Below are 17,818 nucleotides of genomic sequence, written 5' to 3'. Positions count from 1 at the left end.
TCAAAGATTCCTTTTCAGGCAAACATGCCGTTTTTCATCATTTTTGAAAAAAAGACGAAAATCACTCAGAGAAAAAGCGTGACCTGGGGGTTATCATCTATGAAAAGGCAACACAATGAGCAGAACATTAAAATAAACCATGTAAAGACAACACATTGAGCAGAGCACTGCAGGGACTTGAACCCCGGTCTGGAAAACCAGGAGTACCACACCAGTACCTTAGTTTGTTTTGTTGTAATTTACAGGTCCATTATTTTCATCTTGTTCTCAAATCCTGCAAAATCATGAAAAACGTCATGCAGTCCAAAACCATGGACTATAGTATGCCCTTAGATAGAATACTTTATTGGCAGTTTAAGAAAAATTACAGAAAATGACATCATTTTAAAAAACGCCAAATGGATTTAGTCACAAAAAAAGCCTTCGCTTGTTTCCATTGTGGTCCACTTTGTAACATGAAACTATACACAAACATACTGTACAAACAAAACAACAACAACCATGGAACATCTTCAAATCCTCAAGAATGATGAAGAATTGCGCACTAAAGCGCGCCCCTCAATGACCTTGACCAGTAAAAATGACCTTCATAAGACTAGTAAATTACCTTCATAGCTGGGTCCCAATTCGTGGGTCCCAATTCGTTATAATCGTGCACTTCATGACAAGTTCTTCAATTTTGGCATGGTGTTAGGTGATGGTCATTATGGTATATAACCATATAACACCAGTATGAAAATCAAACACTTGTCATTAAGTGCACGATCTTGTTGCTTTTGGACGAATTGGGACCAAGCTATCACCAGTATAAATGACCTTCATAAGACTAGTAAATGACCTTGACCAGTATAAATGACCTTCATAAGACTAGTAAATGACCTTCATAGCTGGGTCCCAATTCGTGGGTCCCAATTCGTTATAATCGTGCACTTCATGACAAGTTCGTCAATTTTGGCATGGTGTTAGGTGATGGTCATTATGGTATATAACCATATAACACCAGTATGAAAATCAAACACTTGTCATTAAGTGCACGATCTTGTTGCTTTTGGACGAATTGGGACCAAGCTATCACCAGTATAAATGACCTTCATAAGACTAGTAAATGACCTTCATAGCTTGGTCCCAATTCGTCCAAAAGCAACAAGATCGTGCACTTCATGACAAGTTCTTCAATTTTGGCATGGTGTTAGGGATGGGCATAAGGTTTTGAAAACCTTATAACCATATAACACCATACGAAAAATCAAACACTTGTCACCAAGTGCACGATCTTGTTGCTTTTGGACGAATTGGGACCAAGCTATCACCAGTATAAATGACCTTGACCAGAATAGATGACCTTCGAAATGGTGAAACACGACATACTATAGTAAGCCCTCCGAGACCATGGACTACAGCCTTTCACTTTTCACCTTTTTCAAATCCTCAAAAATCATGCAAAAAGTGGCACACTATTGTATGCCCTCCGAGACCATGGACTATAGCCTTTAGATTTTTCTTTCAAATCCTCCGAAATGGTGAAAAACGACATACTATAGTATGCCCTCCGAGGCAATGGACTATATAGCCTTTAGATTTTCAGTGATTTTCACCTTTCTTTCAAATCCTCAAGAATGATGAAGAATCGCTCACTAAAGCGCACCCCTCAATGACCTTGACCAGTAAAAATGACCTTCATAAGACTAGTAAATTACGTTCACCAGTTTAAATGACCTTGACCAGTATAAATTACCTTCATAAGACTAGTAAATGACCTTCACCAGTATAAATGACCTTGCCCAGTATAGATGACCTTCCCTGGTCGACTCTCCTGCTGGTGTACTAGTAGATCTGAAACGTTGGCGGTAGGTCTCTTCGGTCACATTGTACTTGGCAAGGACAGCAGCTTTGATGTCGGAATAGAGGTGAGAACGCTGCTCGTCCATGCTGGCATAGGCCTCCAACGCTTTACCGGTGAGAAGGGTGACCACACGAGCAGCCCACTCGTCATGATTCCACCCCCATGTCCGGGCGATGCGCTCGAAGCGGATGAAGAAGCTTTCCATGTCTTCTCCTTCACTGAATTCTGGAATCCGGGCCCCGTCGTACCGGCGGATGGGCTGCTGCTCCGGTTGAGCATGTGTCGGCGTTGTCCATCGGCTGGGCTGCTGGTGTTGTTGAGCTGCAGTGGGCAGATCATAGGGACTCTGGTGACCAGCTGGGTCATCAGTCCCCCGTTCCTGTTCGGGTTTGTGATAAACAACAAATTTCAGATCTCAAGCCCATCAAACAACTTTTTCTCATTTCTTTGTTGCTTATACATGAATTCTCTCATTTCATTCATAAATTGTTGCCCAAAAGGAAGGCCATCTTGTGAAGTAGGAGTACTTAACTTAGTTGGAAGGTTTTTCTCAGGTGGCCCCTTTGGCTTTACTGAAGGACCTGGGTGTGGCACCAGCTGCTGGTCCGCCGCTAATTGGGATCCATCTGATGCCGTGGCCCCTCCCCCACTCGCCTCAACCACCAGCTCCTCCTCTAGCTCCTCCTCAGGCTCCTCAGGCTCTTCTGCCATCAGCCCTGGGTTTTTCCGGGTAGGTCTTAATTGTTTGCTACTGCGCCCTCGTCCAGCCATTTTAGGTTTTCTACTGACAATTCCTCCATTCCACCACTGCCACCAATTGTTACCAAGTGGGATCGTAGATCGGCTGTTTGTCAGTAATAAAACCATAAAAATGACATAATGGACATGAGGCAGACTTGCAGGTGAAAGATAAGTTTAATTAATTCCAGGCCTGGACAACATAAGTGAAAAAAAACCCTCAAAGAACATAACAACTTAACAGAGAGGTACTGGAGTCAACCTCTCCCCATGGCAGCCCACCCTCTACTGAGCCATTTCCCCTTTATATAGACTCCTGACTCCACCCCTGGCTAAGCAGTCAGCAAATCACAACGCATTTAGCAGCACACAAGACGCTCCCCCTAAAGCAATCAATCAGAGCTCTCTTTAGGCAATCAAGGCAGCGTCCCAATTACAGCATCTGCATAGATAAACACAAGTAGGTTAGATTCACATGTCACAGCAGAATGTGCACCTTCTGTGGGACTGAGAATCAACTTGTTACAAATACAATACAGAAACAATACAATGAATGTGTATTGTTGAACAACATTACTCTGACAGAGGCTGCTCTGTCACAGTGTAACAGTGTTAAATAGTTCTATATTGTGGCAGTAATGATTGCTATAGTGTGTGTTCAGTAAGTGTTAAATAACTATATTGTGACAGAATATTCCTGTCTCTCCAGCTCTTTAATAAAATGAAAAGGGTAGACGTTTGAAAACCAGATTGGTTTAAGACGACAGACTATGATATGAGACAGTCTGGAACAGTTTGTAGATTGAATGAAACGAGGTTCCTTCACGAGGTTATAAAACATAATTCCCAAAAATGTAATAATGTTTAAATTAAGCCGTTAATCATTAATTACCTGCTGCAGCGTGTAGAGTCGGCGTTCCTTCCTTCCAAACAACCAGGTGCTCCAAACTGAGGTTTACGGTCAAATAAAAGATGTACAAACGGTAAAAATCCACACCTGGAGATCAATCTGGATATTAAAGACATCAATTAGAAGAAGAAAAAACGGACGGATCCGGACACTAAAGATATTTAAAAGAAGAGCAGAAGTTGAGAATCTTTCAACTTTAAAAGCCAAACAGACGCCGCCGCCGCCCGCCTTATCTCTCAACACAGGAAGCGATGTCACTTTTATGCCGATCGTCACTGATCACGTGATCGCAGGTTGCCACGTTTGGTACCTGGTCGGTCACATAGGCAAAAAGTTTTAGGCAACAAAGACAATTCTTAAATAATCTTAAAGATTTAATTTCATGGCCCTGGTATACTCTCACCATGCATGAAAAACCTCATACTATAATATATATTAAAAATCACGATAAACAACATATTATAGACTATAGAAGATAATAGCCTGATGTCGTTGTTCATGATTTTCATCGTTTTTTTTAAGCCCCGAGTTGGACTTCGTCGTATGGCGGCTGGGCACGCCGAAAATAGCCAATCTACAAGCTCACAACGCGTCGCCGACGCGACGAGTTGTGAGCTTGTAGATCGGCTACTTTCGGCATGAATTACTACCATAGGAATTACTACCATATTAGCCACTTCCTGGTCACGTGGTTCACCCGAAACCAATAAGAATTCTACTAGATCAGCGGACGATCAAAAGTGCTGTTTTTTTTGTTTGTTATTTAAAACAATGTTAATTCTCCATAACAGAAAGGATGGATTCACATATATATAATTATTAATAATATAATATTATTAGATCGGCTGTTATAAAATAATGATCTGTACAACATTTTGAAGCGTTTTATAGTTTAGTTTATGATCCATTTCCCCCAACATTTTCTTTACAACAAAGAAGCGTTTGCAGCGCCCCCTGGTGGAGAATAATTTTATTAAAACAGATTATGTTTTTGCAAATAATAGTTTATTATGATGCCAACAAGAATAACACAACCTTGCAGGACTTCATTGTTTCATGGCCATTGTGGTCATGTGTATTCAATTCATTCAAGACAAAAAACATACAATAATTCTATAGTAATTTAATGTCTGGTGTTTAATAAGCTTAACTGCTTAAGTTATAACAAACAGTTAAAATGTGCTCTTTTATCATGGCGGTTTTGAAAGTAGTAAATTCAGGACTGACGTGTTTTGAATCAATGACTGTTGTGTTGGTAGGAGGGCATTCCTTCCATTAGTAACTATTAATATTATAACTATCTGAGCCCGTATAAAACAGTGTTCCCATACCGGGAGTCGAACCCGGGCCGCCTGGGTGAAAACCAGGAATCCTAACCGCTAGACCATATGGGAATAGAGAATGTAGCTGTCTGCTAGTGTTTTGATTGATTGATTGACAGTTTTTATTTCACTAGAATGGTTACATTTCAAACGAAAGTCAATATAAAAACTGTTGCTTTGTGGACGAAACCATGATTAAGCACTAAGACTTGTTTACATCAGGGTCCTCCATTCTCAATTCGTCATAACAATTAAAGATGAGTAAAGACAATTAAATACATATCAATTATATTTGAACAGCCCCCCCCCCCCAGTTGGAATTCTAGGTATTACATTTAGTTTAATCTCTCAAGATACATTTGAATTTAGTTTGTCTTACAGTAAAAGCTATATCTGGGGACCCCCTGAAATAATGTGAGGGGCCCTAATTGGATTGTCAGATCACAGAGAACCACTGCAGTCATCTTCCTTGGTGGTCTAGTGGTTAGGATTCGGCGTTCTCACCGCCGCGGCCCGGGTTCGATTCCCGGTCAGGGAACTCACCTTTTTTTCTGATGAATTGAAAACGGAGGAACAAACAATTATGTAAAAAAAATCTTGAACTGTACTTTCCTTGAACTGTACCCATTCTACAAACTGTTAATACCATAATCAATCAGTCAGACAGACTGTCTAGCCCAGTGGTTCTCAAAAGGTATTAAAGTTTAATCTGACTTGCCCAAGTCTACAGTGCTGCAGTGCAGACACCCTGTTACATGTATTTTTCAGAATGGACAAAATTATATTTTTTTAATACAGAATGAGATCATATCGATCGGTAATATCGGTTATGGGCCATAAGAGCAATTAATTATATCGGATATCGATATCAGCCAAAATGTCTCATCGGCACATCCCTATAGTCTCTCTATAGCAATGATTACTGTCACAATATAGAGCTATTTAACTGTAGCCTGGCTAATAAGCCAGACCGAACAAGCCCAGACTCAGAAAAAAACAGTTTCAGGCCAGGACAGGACAGAAAGTTTGTGGCAGACCTTGGCAAGCAGGAAGGGTCGCAGGAAAGCATTGGCAGCTGGCAGGAGGCCCGGGCAGTCAAACCCTACCCTTTGGCTTGGATGACTAATCAAGGGCACTGCACTGGGCCCGGGCAGTCAAACCCTACCATTTGGCTTGGATGACTAATCAAGGGCACTACAGGCCTGGGCAGTCAAACCCTACCCTTTGGCTTGGATGACTAATCAAGGGCACTACAGGCCTGGGCAGTCAAACCCTACCCTTTGGCTTGGATGACTAATCAAAGGCACTGCACTGTTAGGGCTGAGAGCCTGGCTTGCTGCAAATGCGGGTCTGGTCTGGCTGACTGTTGGCTGTCAGGTAGGAGACCCTGGCTGTCTGCTGGGCATCCTGAGTCTGGGCTTGTAAAGATTTTCGCTGCGCTGGCTTGCTGAGCTCGCATTCTGAGCTGTCTGGCTTTCCAGGCCGGCTGGTTCTGTTGCTGCAAGGCAGGGCAGGGCAGACCGGGCCAGGTAGACAGAGAGCCAGGCCTCGAGAGAGGCCTGGCTGAGCTGACTAACCCTAACCCTTGGCTGTAATGGCTGAAGTGCGCTGGCTTGGCAGCCTGACTTTCTACACTGGCTGAGTGGCGGGGCTGGCTGGCTGCGTTGGCTGAGCCTTCCAACGGCGTCTATACCTTGATCTCCGTCCTAAGAAAGAAAGACAGAAAAAGAAACGCACATACATTCAGAACGACTTAAACCCTCTATATTTAATAAAACAATTCTGGACAGGAATCCTGTATTGCAGGGGTGCCTAAAAGGTACATGGTGATCTACCAGTAGATCACAAAGGCTGTGCAGGTAGACCACATGGCATGCCCCTGTATATAATCTATCACTTGAATTAAGGTGACTTTATTGATTCACATAAAAAAGGCCTGTCAGCTCAAATGTTGCACACAAACATAAGTAGCATTACAAAGTTATTGTGACAGTAATCATTGCTATAGTGTGTGTTCAGTAAAAGTGTTAAATAGCTCTATATTGTGACAGTAATCATTGCTATAGAGTGTGTTCAGTAACAGTGTTAAATAGCTCTATATTGTGCAGTAATCATTGCTATAGTGTGTGTTCAGTAACAGTGTTAAATAGCTCTATATTGTGACAGTAATCATTGCTATAGAGTGTGTTCAGTAACAGTGTTAAATAGCTCTATATTGTGACAGTAATCATTGCTATAGAGTGTGTTCAGTAACAGTGTTAAATAGCTCTATATTGTGACAGTAATCATTGCTATAGAGTGTGTTCAGTAACTGTGTTAAATAGCTCTATATTGTGACAGTAATCATTGCTATAGAGTGTGTTCAAGTACAGTGTTAAATAGCTCTATATTGTGACAGTAATCATTGCTATAGAGTGTGTTCAGTAACTGTGTTAAATAGCTCTATATTGTGACAGTAATCATTGCTATAGAGTGTGTGTTCAGGAGAAAGTAGCTATTTATGAGCTTAATGTTCCAGTTCTAATTGTGTCTGTTATTACAATTCCTCTTGTTTAATCTGTATCCTGACTGGTTCCTGATTGGATAAAATTGCTATTCCAGTTTCAGAAAATGCTTTTTCTGTTCAACAAAAAGCTGGAGAGACCGGTGTGACATTTTAACTTGTTTCCATGTTAAGTGGATTCCCGACTGGTTTTGCGCGTTCATGAGCCGTCTTTCACAGATGTTGTTTCAGGAAGGGGCGGAGCTATCTTCTCCTATTCTTTTAAATAAAGATCATTAAATACCCATCCGATTGTTTGTGGAATCTCACTTCTATGAAACAGTGACAACATGCACTTATAGAACACAGTTAGAATGATGAAAATAAAAAAATAAATGAAAATATCAGTGTGGGAAGTGGGATTCGAACCGTCTTTGCAATGAACCCAAAAAATGTGCTCTACCCATCACGCTATGATAAGCTGACAATTGCTGTAGGACACGATCTATTTGATCTTATGTGTGTCTGTCCAGGTGTGAACTCATGGGAACAGTATAGTCACAACATGCCATGTTATCTTGTGACTCTGGTTTTTTTAACAAATATAAGCACTCCGTTGAACTGATCAATGAATAGCTGTAGAAACAAGTCAATGATGTTTGTATAGTCACACCATGAAACACAAACTCTTCTGTGGAGACTGACAAATGCAGAATAGCGTATTCATCTTTTCATTTGTAAATCTCTGAGTACAATGTGCAGAGCATAAAACAGCACCACCTGCTGTTATCTAGCAGGCAGTGCAACATGTCAACTTATACTGTTCCCATGAGTTAAATGGATCTATATTGTGACAGTAATCATTGCTATAGAGTGTGTTCAGTAACTGTTAAATAGCTCTATATTGTGACAGTAATCATTGCTATAGAGTGTGTTCAGTAACAGTGTTAAATAGCTCTATATTGTGCAGTAATCATTGCTATAGAGTGTGTTCAGTAACAGTGTTAAATAGCTCTATATTGTGACAGTAATCATTGCTATAGAGTGTGTTCAGTAACAGTGTTAAATAGCTCTATATTGTGACAGTAATGATTGCTATAGAGTGTGTTCAGTAACAGTGTTACATAGTTCTATATTGTGACAGTAATCATTGCTATAGAGTGTGTTCAGTAACATTGTTAAATAGTTCTATATTGTGACAGTAATCATTGCTATAGAGTGTGTTCAGTAACAGTGTTAAATAGCTCTATATTGTGCAGTAATCATTGCTATATAGTGTGTCCAGTAACAGTGTTAAATAGCTCTATATTGTGACAGTAATCATTGCTATAGAGTGTGTTCAGTAACAGTGTTAAATAGCTCTATATTGTGACAGTAATCATTGCTATAGAGTGTGTTCAGTAACAGTGTTAAATAGCTCTATATTGTGACAGTAATCATTGCTATAGAGTGTGTTCAGTAACAGTGTTAAATAGCTCTATATTCATGTCTCTCCAGCTCTTTAATAAATAGAAAAGGGTTTTAAAAAAAAAGACATTTTAGGTAGGTGACAAATTTTCAGCCAATCAGGAGAAAGTAGCTATTTATGAGCTTAATGTTCCAGTTCTAATTGTGTCTGTTATTACAATTCCTCTTGTTTAATCTGTATCCTGACTGGTTCCTGATTGGTTGTTTAATCTGTATCCTGACTGGTTGTTTAATCTGTATCCTGACTGGTTCCTGATTGGATAAAATTGCTATTCCAGTTTCAGAAAATGCTTTTTCTGTTTAACAAAAAGCTGGAGAGACCGGGAGACCTCTGTTACCGAACACACTCTATAGCAATGATTACTGTCACAATATAGAGCTATTTAACACTGTTACTGAACACACACTCTATAGCAATGATTACTGTCACACTAGAGCTATTTGACACTGTTACTGAACACACACTCTATAGTAATGATTACTGTCACAATACAGAGCAATTTAATTTAGGTAACCAAATGGACCCCAATAGTAGATCTTTTATCTTTACACTCTCAATAGTTTAATTGTTGTTAAGCGTCTGCTTAATTTCCAAAAAACTACACAATTAGAGAATGTAGAAGAAATGCTGCTTGTATTTGTTCCCTGCTGATGATGTTCACATGTATTTCTGTAGTAGAGTCAGTGGTTAGAGTCGGTACCTTGTAAACATGAGTGCTCGAGTTCGGTTCCCGCCAATTCCAAATAATGTTTGTTTCCTTCCCGACAATTTCAAGTTTGTCCTTTTACCAACCAAACAAATAATACTCTTTTCACATCTAGTCGATTATGTATTCAGCATTTGAGCCACGGGCCACCATTTGATGACATTTAGCCTCTCACTCAGACCCATTTGAGCCACTGACCACCATTGAGAGAGTCTATCATAAAATGGTGGTCGTGGCTCAAATGCTGAATAAATAATGGACCTCGACTAGATGTGAAAAAATGTAATTTATTTGGTTGGTAAATAGGTATAAGACTCTACTGCCTCGACGGGGACGAGACGCCGGGCCCTGATGTTAACAAAACGCCGGACTCTAACCACTACAGCACCACAATGCAACATCATAGCAGTAAAACATAACATAAATAACATATCAAGAAACGAGCTGATGGTGGCTATATATTACTGTAGCCGAATGGGTAGTGTCGCCGCTTCATTAATATGAGTGCTCGGGTTCGATTCCCCCTAGTTACAAATAATCTTTGTTGCTTCCCGCCAATTCCACAGAATGTTTTTCCAAAGAAATAGTACTCTTTTCACATCTAGTCGATTATTTATTCAGCATTTGAGCAACGGACCACCATTATGAGCATAACATGGTGGCCCGTGGCTCAAATACTGAATAAATAATGGACCTCGACTAGATGTAAACACAAATGTGTAAGTTTGGTAAGAAAGTCTCAGTCCTCCACGGGGGCGAGAACCCGAGCACTGTTGGTTCCAAATCGGCGACAGTAACCAGTCGGCTAGCACTCGGTTGTAGTAGCAATTTAATATATATAAACATCATAACATAAACAAAAACAACAGCCTTAAGTATTAAATAACATTGAATTATTTACCTGCAGACGGACACGATGTGGTGACGTGGCACTCTCAAACAAACTGACCAACCCGCCTCAGCGCGTCTGCGCCGTATTTGAGGGGGGCGTCACTTCCTTCCGGTGTGAGGCCACGCCCGTGGGTTTTTTCCCGCGTGTTTCTTGTAGTCATTTTGTAGTCCTCCTACGTTACATCCGGGTCCCGTCTTGATTGATTGATTGAAGAATTTATTAACAGTTTGCAGAATTACAGTACATTTCAAGCACAAACTCAATACAAAGGCTGTTAACTGTGAGTGGACGACCCAATTAAGCATTACACTTGTTTCCAATAGGGTCCACCATGTTCAAATCATCAACACATTTAGAGACGTACAAATAGACACTTCTATAGACAGAACAGGAATTCATCATAAAGGAGGTAAAAAGGGAAAAGAAACATATACAGTGAGGGGAAAAAAAGGGGTGGGCGGTGGCGCTTCTCATTGTAAATACTAAATAGCTACATATGATCGCGTGAATCTTTTTTTTTTTACAATAACGTTATTTTTTCAGAAAGGAAGCCATTTGAGGGTTAAAATGTGTCTTAATGCTTCCAACTCGAATATAATTATTAATGTAACTGTAAAGAAAATATATGATGTGGAAGCTTCCTCGAGTAGAACCCGGAAGTGGCTCTGGAAGAGCGGCTGACATCACGGCTTAAATACACAATACAGAGCTTGATCTCCAACCTCCTGACGTCCTCAGTGGCCTAGTGGGCTAGTCATCCGATCTAGAGTCCTAACTTCATAACTTTTCCTGTTCGAACCGCGTTGGTAATTTTCCATTTTCCATTTTGTGAGGTTACGGTAAAGGTAAAGCACTTTGACGAATATAAAGTGCGTTATAAATCCATTATTATTATTATTAAAGGCACACCGGCCACGTTTTTCGGAAAACCGATGGAGATAGGGCTAGTTTGACAATGACATGCATTAGGCTACGGACGGACCCTCATTTAGTGGCATTTCTATCTCTGGGACCCCCAGCAACTGACAGGTAGGTAGGCTACTGGTCCCACAATAATACCAGAATGCACGATTAAACCTTTAGCATTACACTGCAACCACACTGTGGTTACGTTTTTATTCACAATGCAAAGTTATTGTACTCCTAATATATCATGGTGTAGTCAGCACAGTAGATTCACATTTCAATTGTTAAAATTGTGCAAAACTCTGTTCAATGAATTGCCTCTTCTGCTACATTAAACATTACTAAACATTAAACGTTACTTATAGCCTACCTGTTATTGAGACTTCTATAGAGCATGTTGACATGGATAGCTTGGTTAGTAGCATCTCTAATTAATGCAGTTTGATGATTGATTGATTGATTAAATTAATATCCTATTTTATTAGACAAAAATGTAGAACAGTATAGTACAAGTACCATCAAAACAAAATAATTCACATGCAAGTAAAGGCATGGTGTTGCAGAGCAACAAAAGGCACTGGTAGTAGTACTATCCAAGCTTCTGCTGGATATAGGGTTCGAAGCCCTACAGGCTGTGACCTGCTGACTGCCTCACCTTAGTCCTGTTGTATGTTTACATTCAATATGAAATGCACTATTTCACTAGCAAAGACAGTGTTCAGATTACCACACCTGAAACCCACTTTTAATATATTGTCTATCATACAGTAATACAACATAATTTGTGTGAAAATGTGAATTGTCATATCAATATTTACAGCACCCAGACAGCTCTGTAATTACACCCTTTACACACACACAAAAAAAATATAACATAACAGCTCAACAGTAAAACAGTCAAACTCAAGTGCAGCTCAACAGTAAAACAGTCAAACTCAAGTGTACACTTGAGTTTTGGTGTTTAGTAAGAGTCATGACTGTACTTTTCAAGGTGTATAGCTTGCTGCAAGCGGATGACTGTCTTTTTTTATTTATTTGATACTTTATTTGGTATTTTCAACAGTTGTTTAACCCACCTGAGGACGATTCTACAAATGTCTTCTAAATCATGACAGTTTTCTGAAAATCCTATGTCAGTGGTGCTCAACCTTTTTCATGTCAAAAATGGCATACTATAGTATGTCAAATTGTATGTGTTTTGCACAAATAAATGTCACAACCACCACTGGAGCGATCAGTGAGAAACCGTACGACCCCAGTAGGCCAAGGAAGAAGCTCCACATCTGGATTGGTTCTTTTTCATTTATTTAATTTGTTTTAAAACATTCTCATATGATCAACTATATTGTTCAAATCAATACATTGACAGACAATAAACTTTAGACCTTTCCATCATCCTTATAGCCTAAGATTTAGATCCTCGTGGATGTATTTATCCATTCTGACATTTTCAATCGACGAGAGTCTGAGGTCATATTCCTTACCTAATACTAGAGTCTAAGGTCATATTCCTTACCTAATACTAGAGTCTAAGGTCATATTCCTTACCTAATACTAGAGTCTAAGGTCATATTCCTTACCTAATACTAGAGTCTAAGGTCATATTCCTTACCTAATACTAGAGTCTAAGGTCATATTCCTTACCTAATACTAGAGTCTAAGGTCATATTCCTTACCTAATACTAGAGTCTAAGGTCATATTCCTTACCTAATACTAGAGTCTAAGGTCATATTCCTTACCTCATACTAGAGTCTAAGGTCATATTCCTTACCTAATACTAGAGTCTAAGGTCATATTCCTTACCTAATACTAGAGTCTAAGGTCAATTTACAATTTACAATTTAGGCATTTAGCAGACGCTCTTAATCCAGAGCGATTTACATCAGCAATAACAAAAAGCATGGCATACATCACATATATAAAAAGTAGTTATCATGGAACATGTGTAAGCTAAGAACATAACAGTGGAGTATCTATGTAAACTATACATACTATATATATATATTATATATTTTACATGTACTATAAAGTGCTATGACTACATAAAATGCAATTCTAGTGCTGTCTACGTAACATGCTATAAATCTGTTTAAAATACTATCTAAGTTTACATAAAGTGCTATATTTAAAATACTATCTAAGTCTACATAAAGTGCTACCTAAGGGGCTAGTGCTACGGGCCATGGTGGAGTCTGAAGAGGTGGGTTTTCAGACTATGGCGGAAGATTGGGAGTGAGGCTGCAGTTCTGATTGTGATGGGGAGTGAGGCTGCAGTTCTGATTGTGATGGGGAGTGAGGCTGCAGTTCTGACTGTGATGGGGAGTGAGGCTGCAGTTCTGACTGTGATGGGGAGTGAGGCTGCAGTTCTGACTGTGATGGGGAGTGAGGCTGCAGTTCTGACTGTGATGGGGAGTGCATTCCATCGTTTTGGAGCTAGAAGGGAGAAGAGTTTGGGACGTGTGGAGCGTTGTCCCGGTCATATTCCTTACCTAATATAGAGTCTAAGGTCATATTCCCACCTCGGTAGACTCGATGCGAATGGGCAGAAGTTGGGATTCTTGCATGTTTAATTTGCTGCGGTTTTGCCTTCACACTTATCATTAGCAGGGACCTTATCAATGTGTTCAATTCATAAACTACACAGTGAAATATATGTGTTAAAAATATATATACTTTGAGTGACAGTTAGGACTTTAGGACGTAAAGTGATGGTAACGTGGTTGCAATGTGTATCGTCGGGGACTGGACGTGTGTGTGCGTGTGTGCGTGCGTGCGTGCGACTGTGCATGCATGGGTGCGCAATAACGGATGTCTTCTACAACTTTACTAACTTGTTTTAAACATTTATAAAGTAGCGGCTAGCCTACTAAAGACATACATTAAATAAACCTGGTAGGTTAACAGGAGTAGACTACTGTCAACACAAACACACACACCACTTTTATCTGCGTGTGTGTGTGTGTGTGTGCGTGCGTGCGTGCGTGCGTACAAATCCAGATGTGAAGCTTCTTTCTTGGCCTACTGGGGTTGTACAGTAAACCCTCCCTCAGATCAGCCGACGCTGGGAAGCTGGAGCCTGGAAGTACCCTCACTAACGCTGGGACAACGCTCCACACGTCCCAAACTCTGCTCCCTTCTGGCTCCAAAACTATGGAATGAACCTCCCATTACAGTCAGAACTACAGACTCACTCCCAATCTAAACTATGGAATGAACTTCCCATTACAGTCAGAACTACAGACTCACTCCCAATCTAAACTATGGAATGAACTTCCCATTGCAGTCAGAACTACAGACTCACTCCAAATCTAAACTATGGAATGAACCTCCCATTGCAGTCAGCACTACAGACTCACTCCCAATCTAAACTATGGAATGAACTTCCCATTGCAGTCAGAACTACAGACTCACTCCCAATCTAAACTATGGAATGAACTTCCCATTGCAGTCAGAACTACAGACTCACTCCCAATCTAAACTATGGAATGAACTTCCCATTGCAGTCAGAACTACAGACTCACTCCCAATCTAAACTATGGAATGAACTTCCCATTACAGTCAGAACTACAGACTCACTCCCAATCTTGGGAGTGGCAGCGGTGGCCGAATGGATAGCGGCGCGGTCTAGATACCGGAAGGTTCCCAGTTCGAATCAGCCGTCCGACACGTTAAAATTACCACCGCTGAAATGCCCTTGAACAAGGCATCAACCACTACGATGAAAAGTGTTCTATGAGCAGGGCCTGGCTGGAAACAAGTTCTTGAGCTTAGCCCAGATACCCTGGGTAAATATAGATTTCATTTCATTTCATTTCATTTCATCTAAACTATGGAATGAACTTCCCATTGCAGTCAGAACTACAGACTCACTCCCAATCTAAACTATGGAATGAACTTCCCATTACAGTCAGAACTACAGACTCACTCCCAATCTAAACTATGGAATGAACTTCCCATTGCAGTCAGAACTACAGACTCACTCCCAATCTAAACTATGGAATGAACCTCCCATTGCAGTCAGAACTGCAGACTCACTCCAAATCTAAACTATGGAATGAACCTCCCATTGCAGTCAGAACTACAGACTCACTCCCAATCTAAACTATGGAATGAACTTCCCATTGCAGTCAGAACTACAGACTCACTCCCAATCTAAACTATGGAATGAACTTCCCATTGCAGTCAGAACTACAGACTCACTCCCAATCTAAACTATGGAATGAACTTCCCATTGCAGTCAGAACTACAGACTCACTCCCAATCTAAACTATGGAATGAACTTCCCATTGCAGTCAGAACTACAGACTCACTCCCAATCTAAACTATGGAATGAACTTCCCATTGCAGTCAGAACTACAGACTCACTCCCAATCTAAACTATGGAATGAACCTCCCATTGCAGTCAGAACTACAGACTCACTCCCAATCTAAACTATGGAATGAACTTCCCATTGCAGTCAGAACTACAGACTCACTCCCAATCTAAACTATGGAATGAACTTCCCATTGCAGTCAGAACTACAGACTCACTCCCAATCTAAACTATGGAATGAACTTCCCATTGCAGTCAGAACTACAGACTCACTCCCAATCTAAACTATGGAATGAACTTCCCATTGCAGTCAGAACTACAGACTCACTCCCAATCTAAACTATGGAATGAACTTCCCATTGCAGTCAGAACTACAGACTCACTCCCAATCTAAACTATGGAATGAACCTCCCATTGCAGTCAGAACTACAGACTCACTCCCAATCTAAACTATGGAATGAACTTCCCATTGCAGTCAGAACTACAGACTCACTCCCAATCTAAACTATGGAATGAACTTCCCATTGCAGTCAGAACTACAGACTCACTCCCAATCTAAACTATGGAATGAACTTCCCATTGCAGTAAGAACTACAGACTCACTCCCAATCTAAACTATGGAATGAACTTCCCATTGCAGTCAGAACTACAGACTCACTCCCAATCTAAACTATGGAATTAACCTCCCATTACAGTCAGAACTACAGACTCACTCCCAATCTAAACTATGGAATGAACCTCCCATTGCAGTCAGAACTACAGACTCACTCCCAATCTAAACTATGGAATGAACCTCCCATTGCAGTCAGAACTACAGACTCACTCCCAATCTAAACTATGGAATGAACTTCCCATTGCAGTCAGAACTACAGACTCACTCCCAATCTAAACTATGGAATGAACTTCCCATTGCAGTCAGAACTACAGACTCACTCCCAATCTAAACTATGGAATGAACCTCCCATTGCAGTCAGAACTACAGACTCACTCCCAATCTAAACTATGGAATGAACTTCCCATTGCAGTCAGAACTACAGACTCACTCCCAATCTAAACTATGGAATGAACCTCCCATTGCAGTCAGAACTACAGACTCACTCCCAATCTAAACTATGGAATGAACTTCCCATTGCAGTCAGAACTACAGACTCACTCCCAATCTAAACTATGGAATGAACTTCCCATTGCAGTCAGAACTACAGACTCACTCCCAATCTAAACTATGGAATGAACTTCCCATTGCAGTCAGAACTACAGACTCACTCCCAATCTAAACTATGGAATGAACCTCCCATAATTTCAGTCAGAACTACAGACTCACTCCCAATCTAAACTATGGAATGAACTTCCCATTGCAGTCAGAACTACAGACTCACTCCCAATCTAAACTATGGAATGAACTTCCCATTGCAGTCAGAACTACAGACTCACTCCCAATCTAAACTATGGAATGAACCTCCCATAATTTCAGTCAGAACTACAGACTCACTCCCAATCTAAACTATGGAATGAACTTCCCATTGCAGTCAGAACTACAGACTCACTCCCAATCTAAACTATGGAATGAACCTCCCATAATTTCAGTCAGAACTACAGACTCACTCCCAATCTAAACTATGGAATGAACCTCCCATTGCAGTCAGAACTACAGACTCACTCCCAATCTAAACTATGGAATTAACCTCCCATTACAGTCAGAACTACAGACTCACTCCCAATCTAAACTATGGAATGAACCTCCCATTGCAGTCAGAACTACAGACTCACTCCCAATCTAAACTATGGAATGAACCTCCCATTGCAGTCAGAACTACAGACTCACTCCCAATCTAAACTATGGAATGAACTTCCCATTGCAGTCAGAACTACAGACTCACTCCCAATCTAAACTATGGAATGAACTTCCCATTGCAGTCAGAACTACAGACTCACTCCCAATCTAAACTATGGAATGAACCTCCCATTGCAGTCAGAACTACAGACTCACTCCCAATCTAAACTATGGAATGAACTTCCCATTGCAGTCAGAACTACAGACTCACTCCCAATCTAAACTATGGAATGAACCTCCCATTGCAGTCAGAACTACAGACTCACTCCCAATCTAAACTATGGAATGAACTTCCCATTGCAGTCAGAACTACAGACTCACTCCCAATCTAAACTATGGAATGAACTTCCCATTGCAGTCAGAACTACAGACTCACTCCCAATCTAAACTATGGAATGAACTTCCCA

General features: G+C 40.5%; 1 protein-coding gene across 1 annotated transcript; it reads left to right on the top strand.

Moving 5' to 3' along the window:
- The first annotated feature begins 344 nt into the window (after positions 1-344).
- Positions 345-2,971, top strand: LOC306913915 (uncharacterized protein). The gene is made up of 2 exons (XM_079490750.1): positions 345-966; positions 1,194-2,971. Exon 2 carries the CDS (start codon positions 1,791-1,793, stop codon positions 2,721-2,723), a length of 933 nt encoding a protein of 310 aa, XP_079346876.1. The 5' UTR covers positions 345-966; positions 1,194-1,790; the 3' UTR covers positions 2,724-2,971.
- The last annotated feature ends 14,847 nt before the right edge of the window (positions 2,972-17,818 follow it).

This window comes from Electrona antarctica (genome assembly GCF_951216825.1).
Source record: "Electrona antarctica genome assembly, chromosome: 21".
NCBI lineage: Eukaryota > Metazoa > Chordata > Actinopteri > Myctophiformes > Myctophidae > Electrona > Electrona antarctica.
The sequence above is the reverse complement of the archived record's forward strand: the minus strand, read 5'-3'. Positions and strand labels throughout refer to the sequence as shown.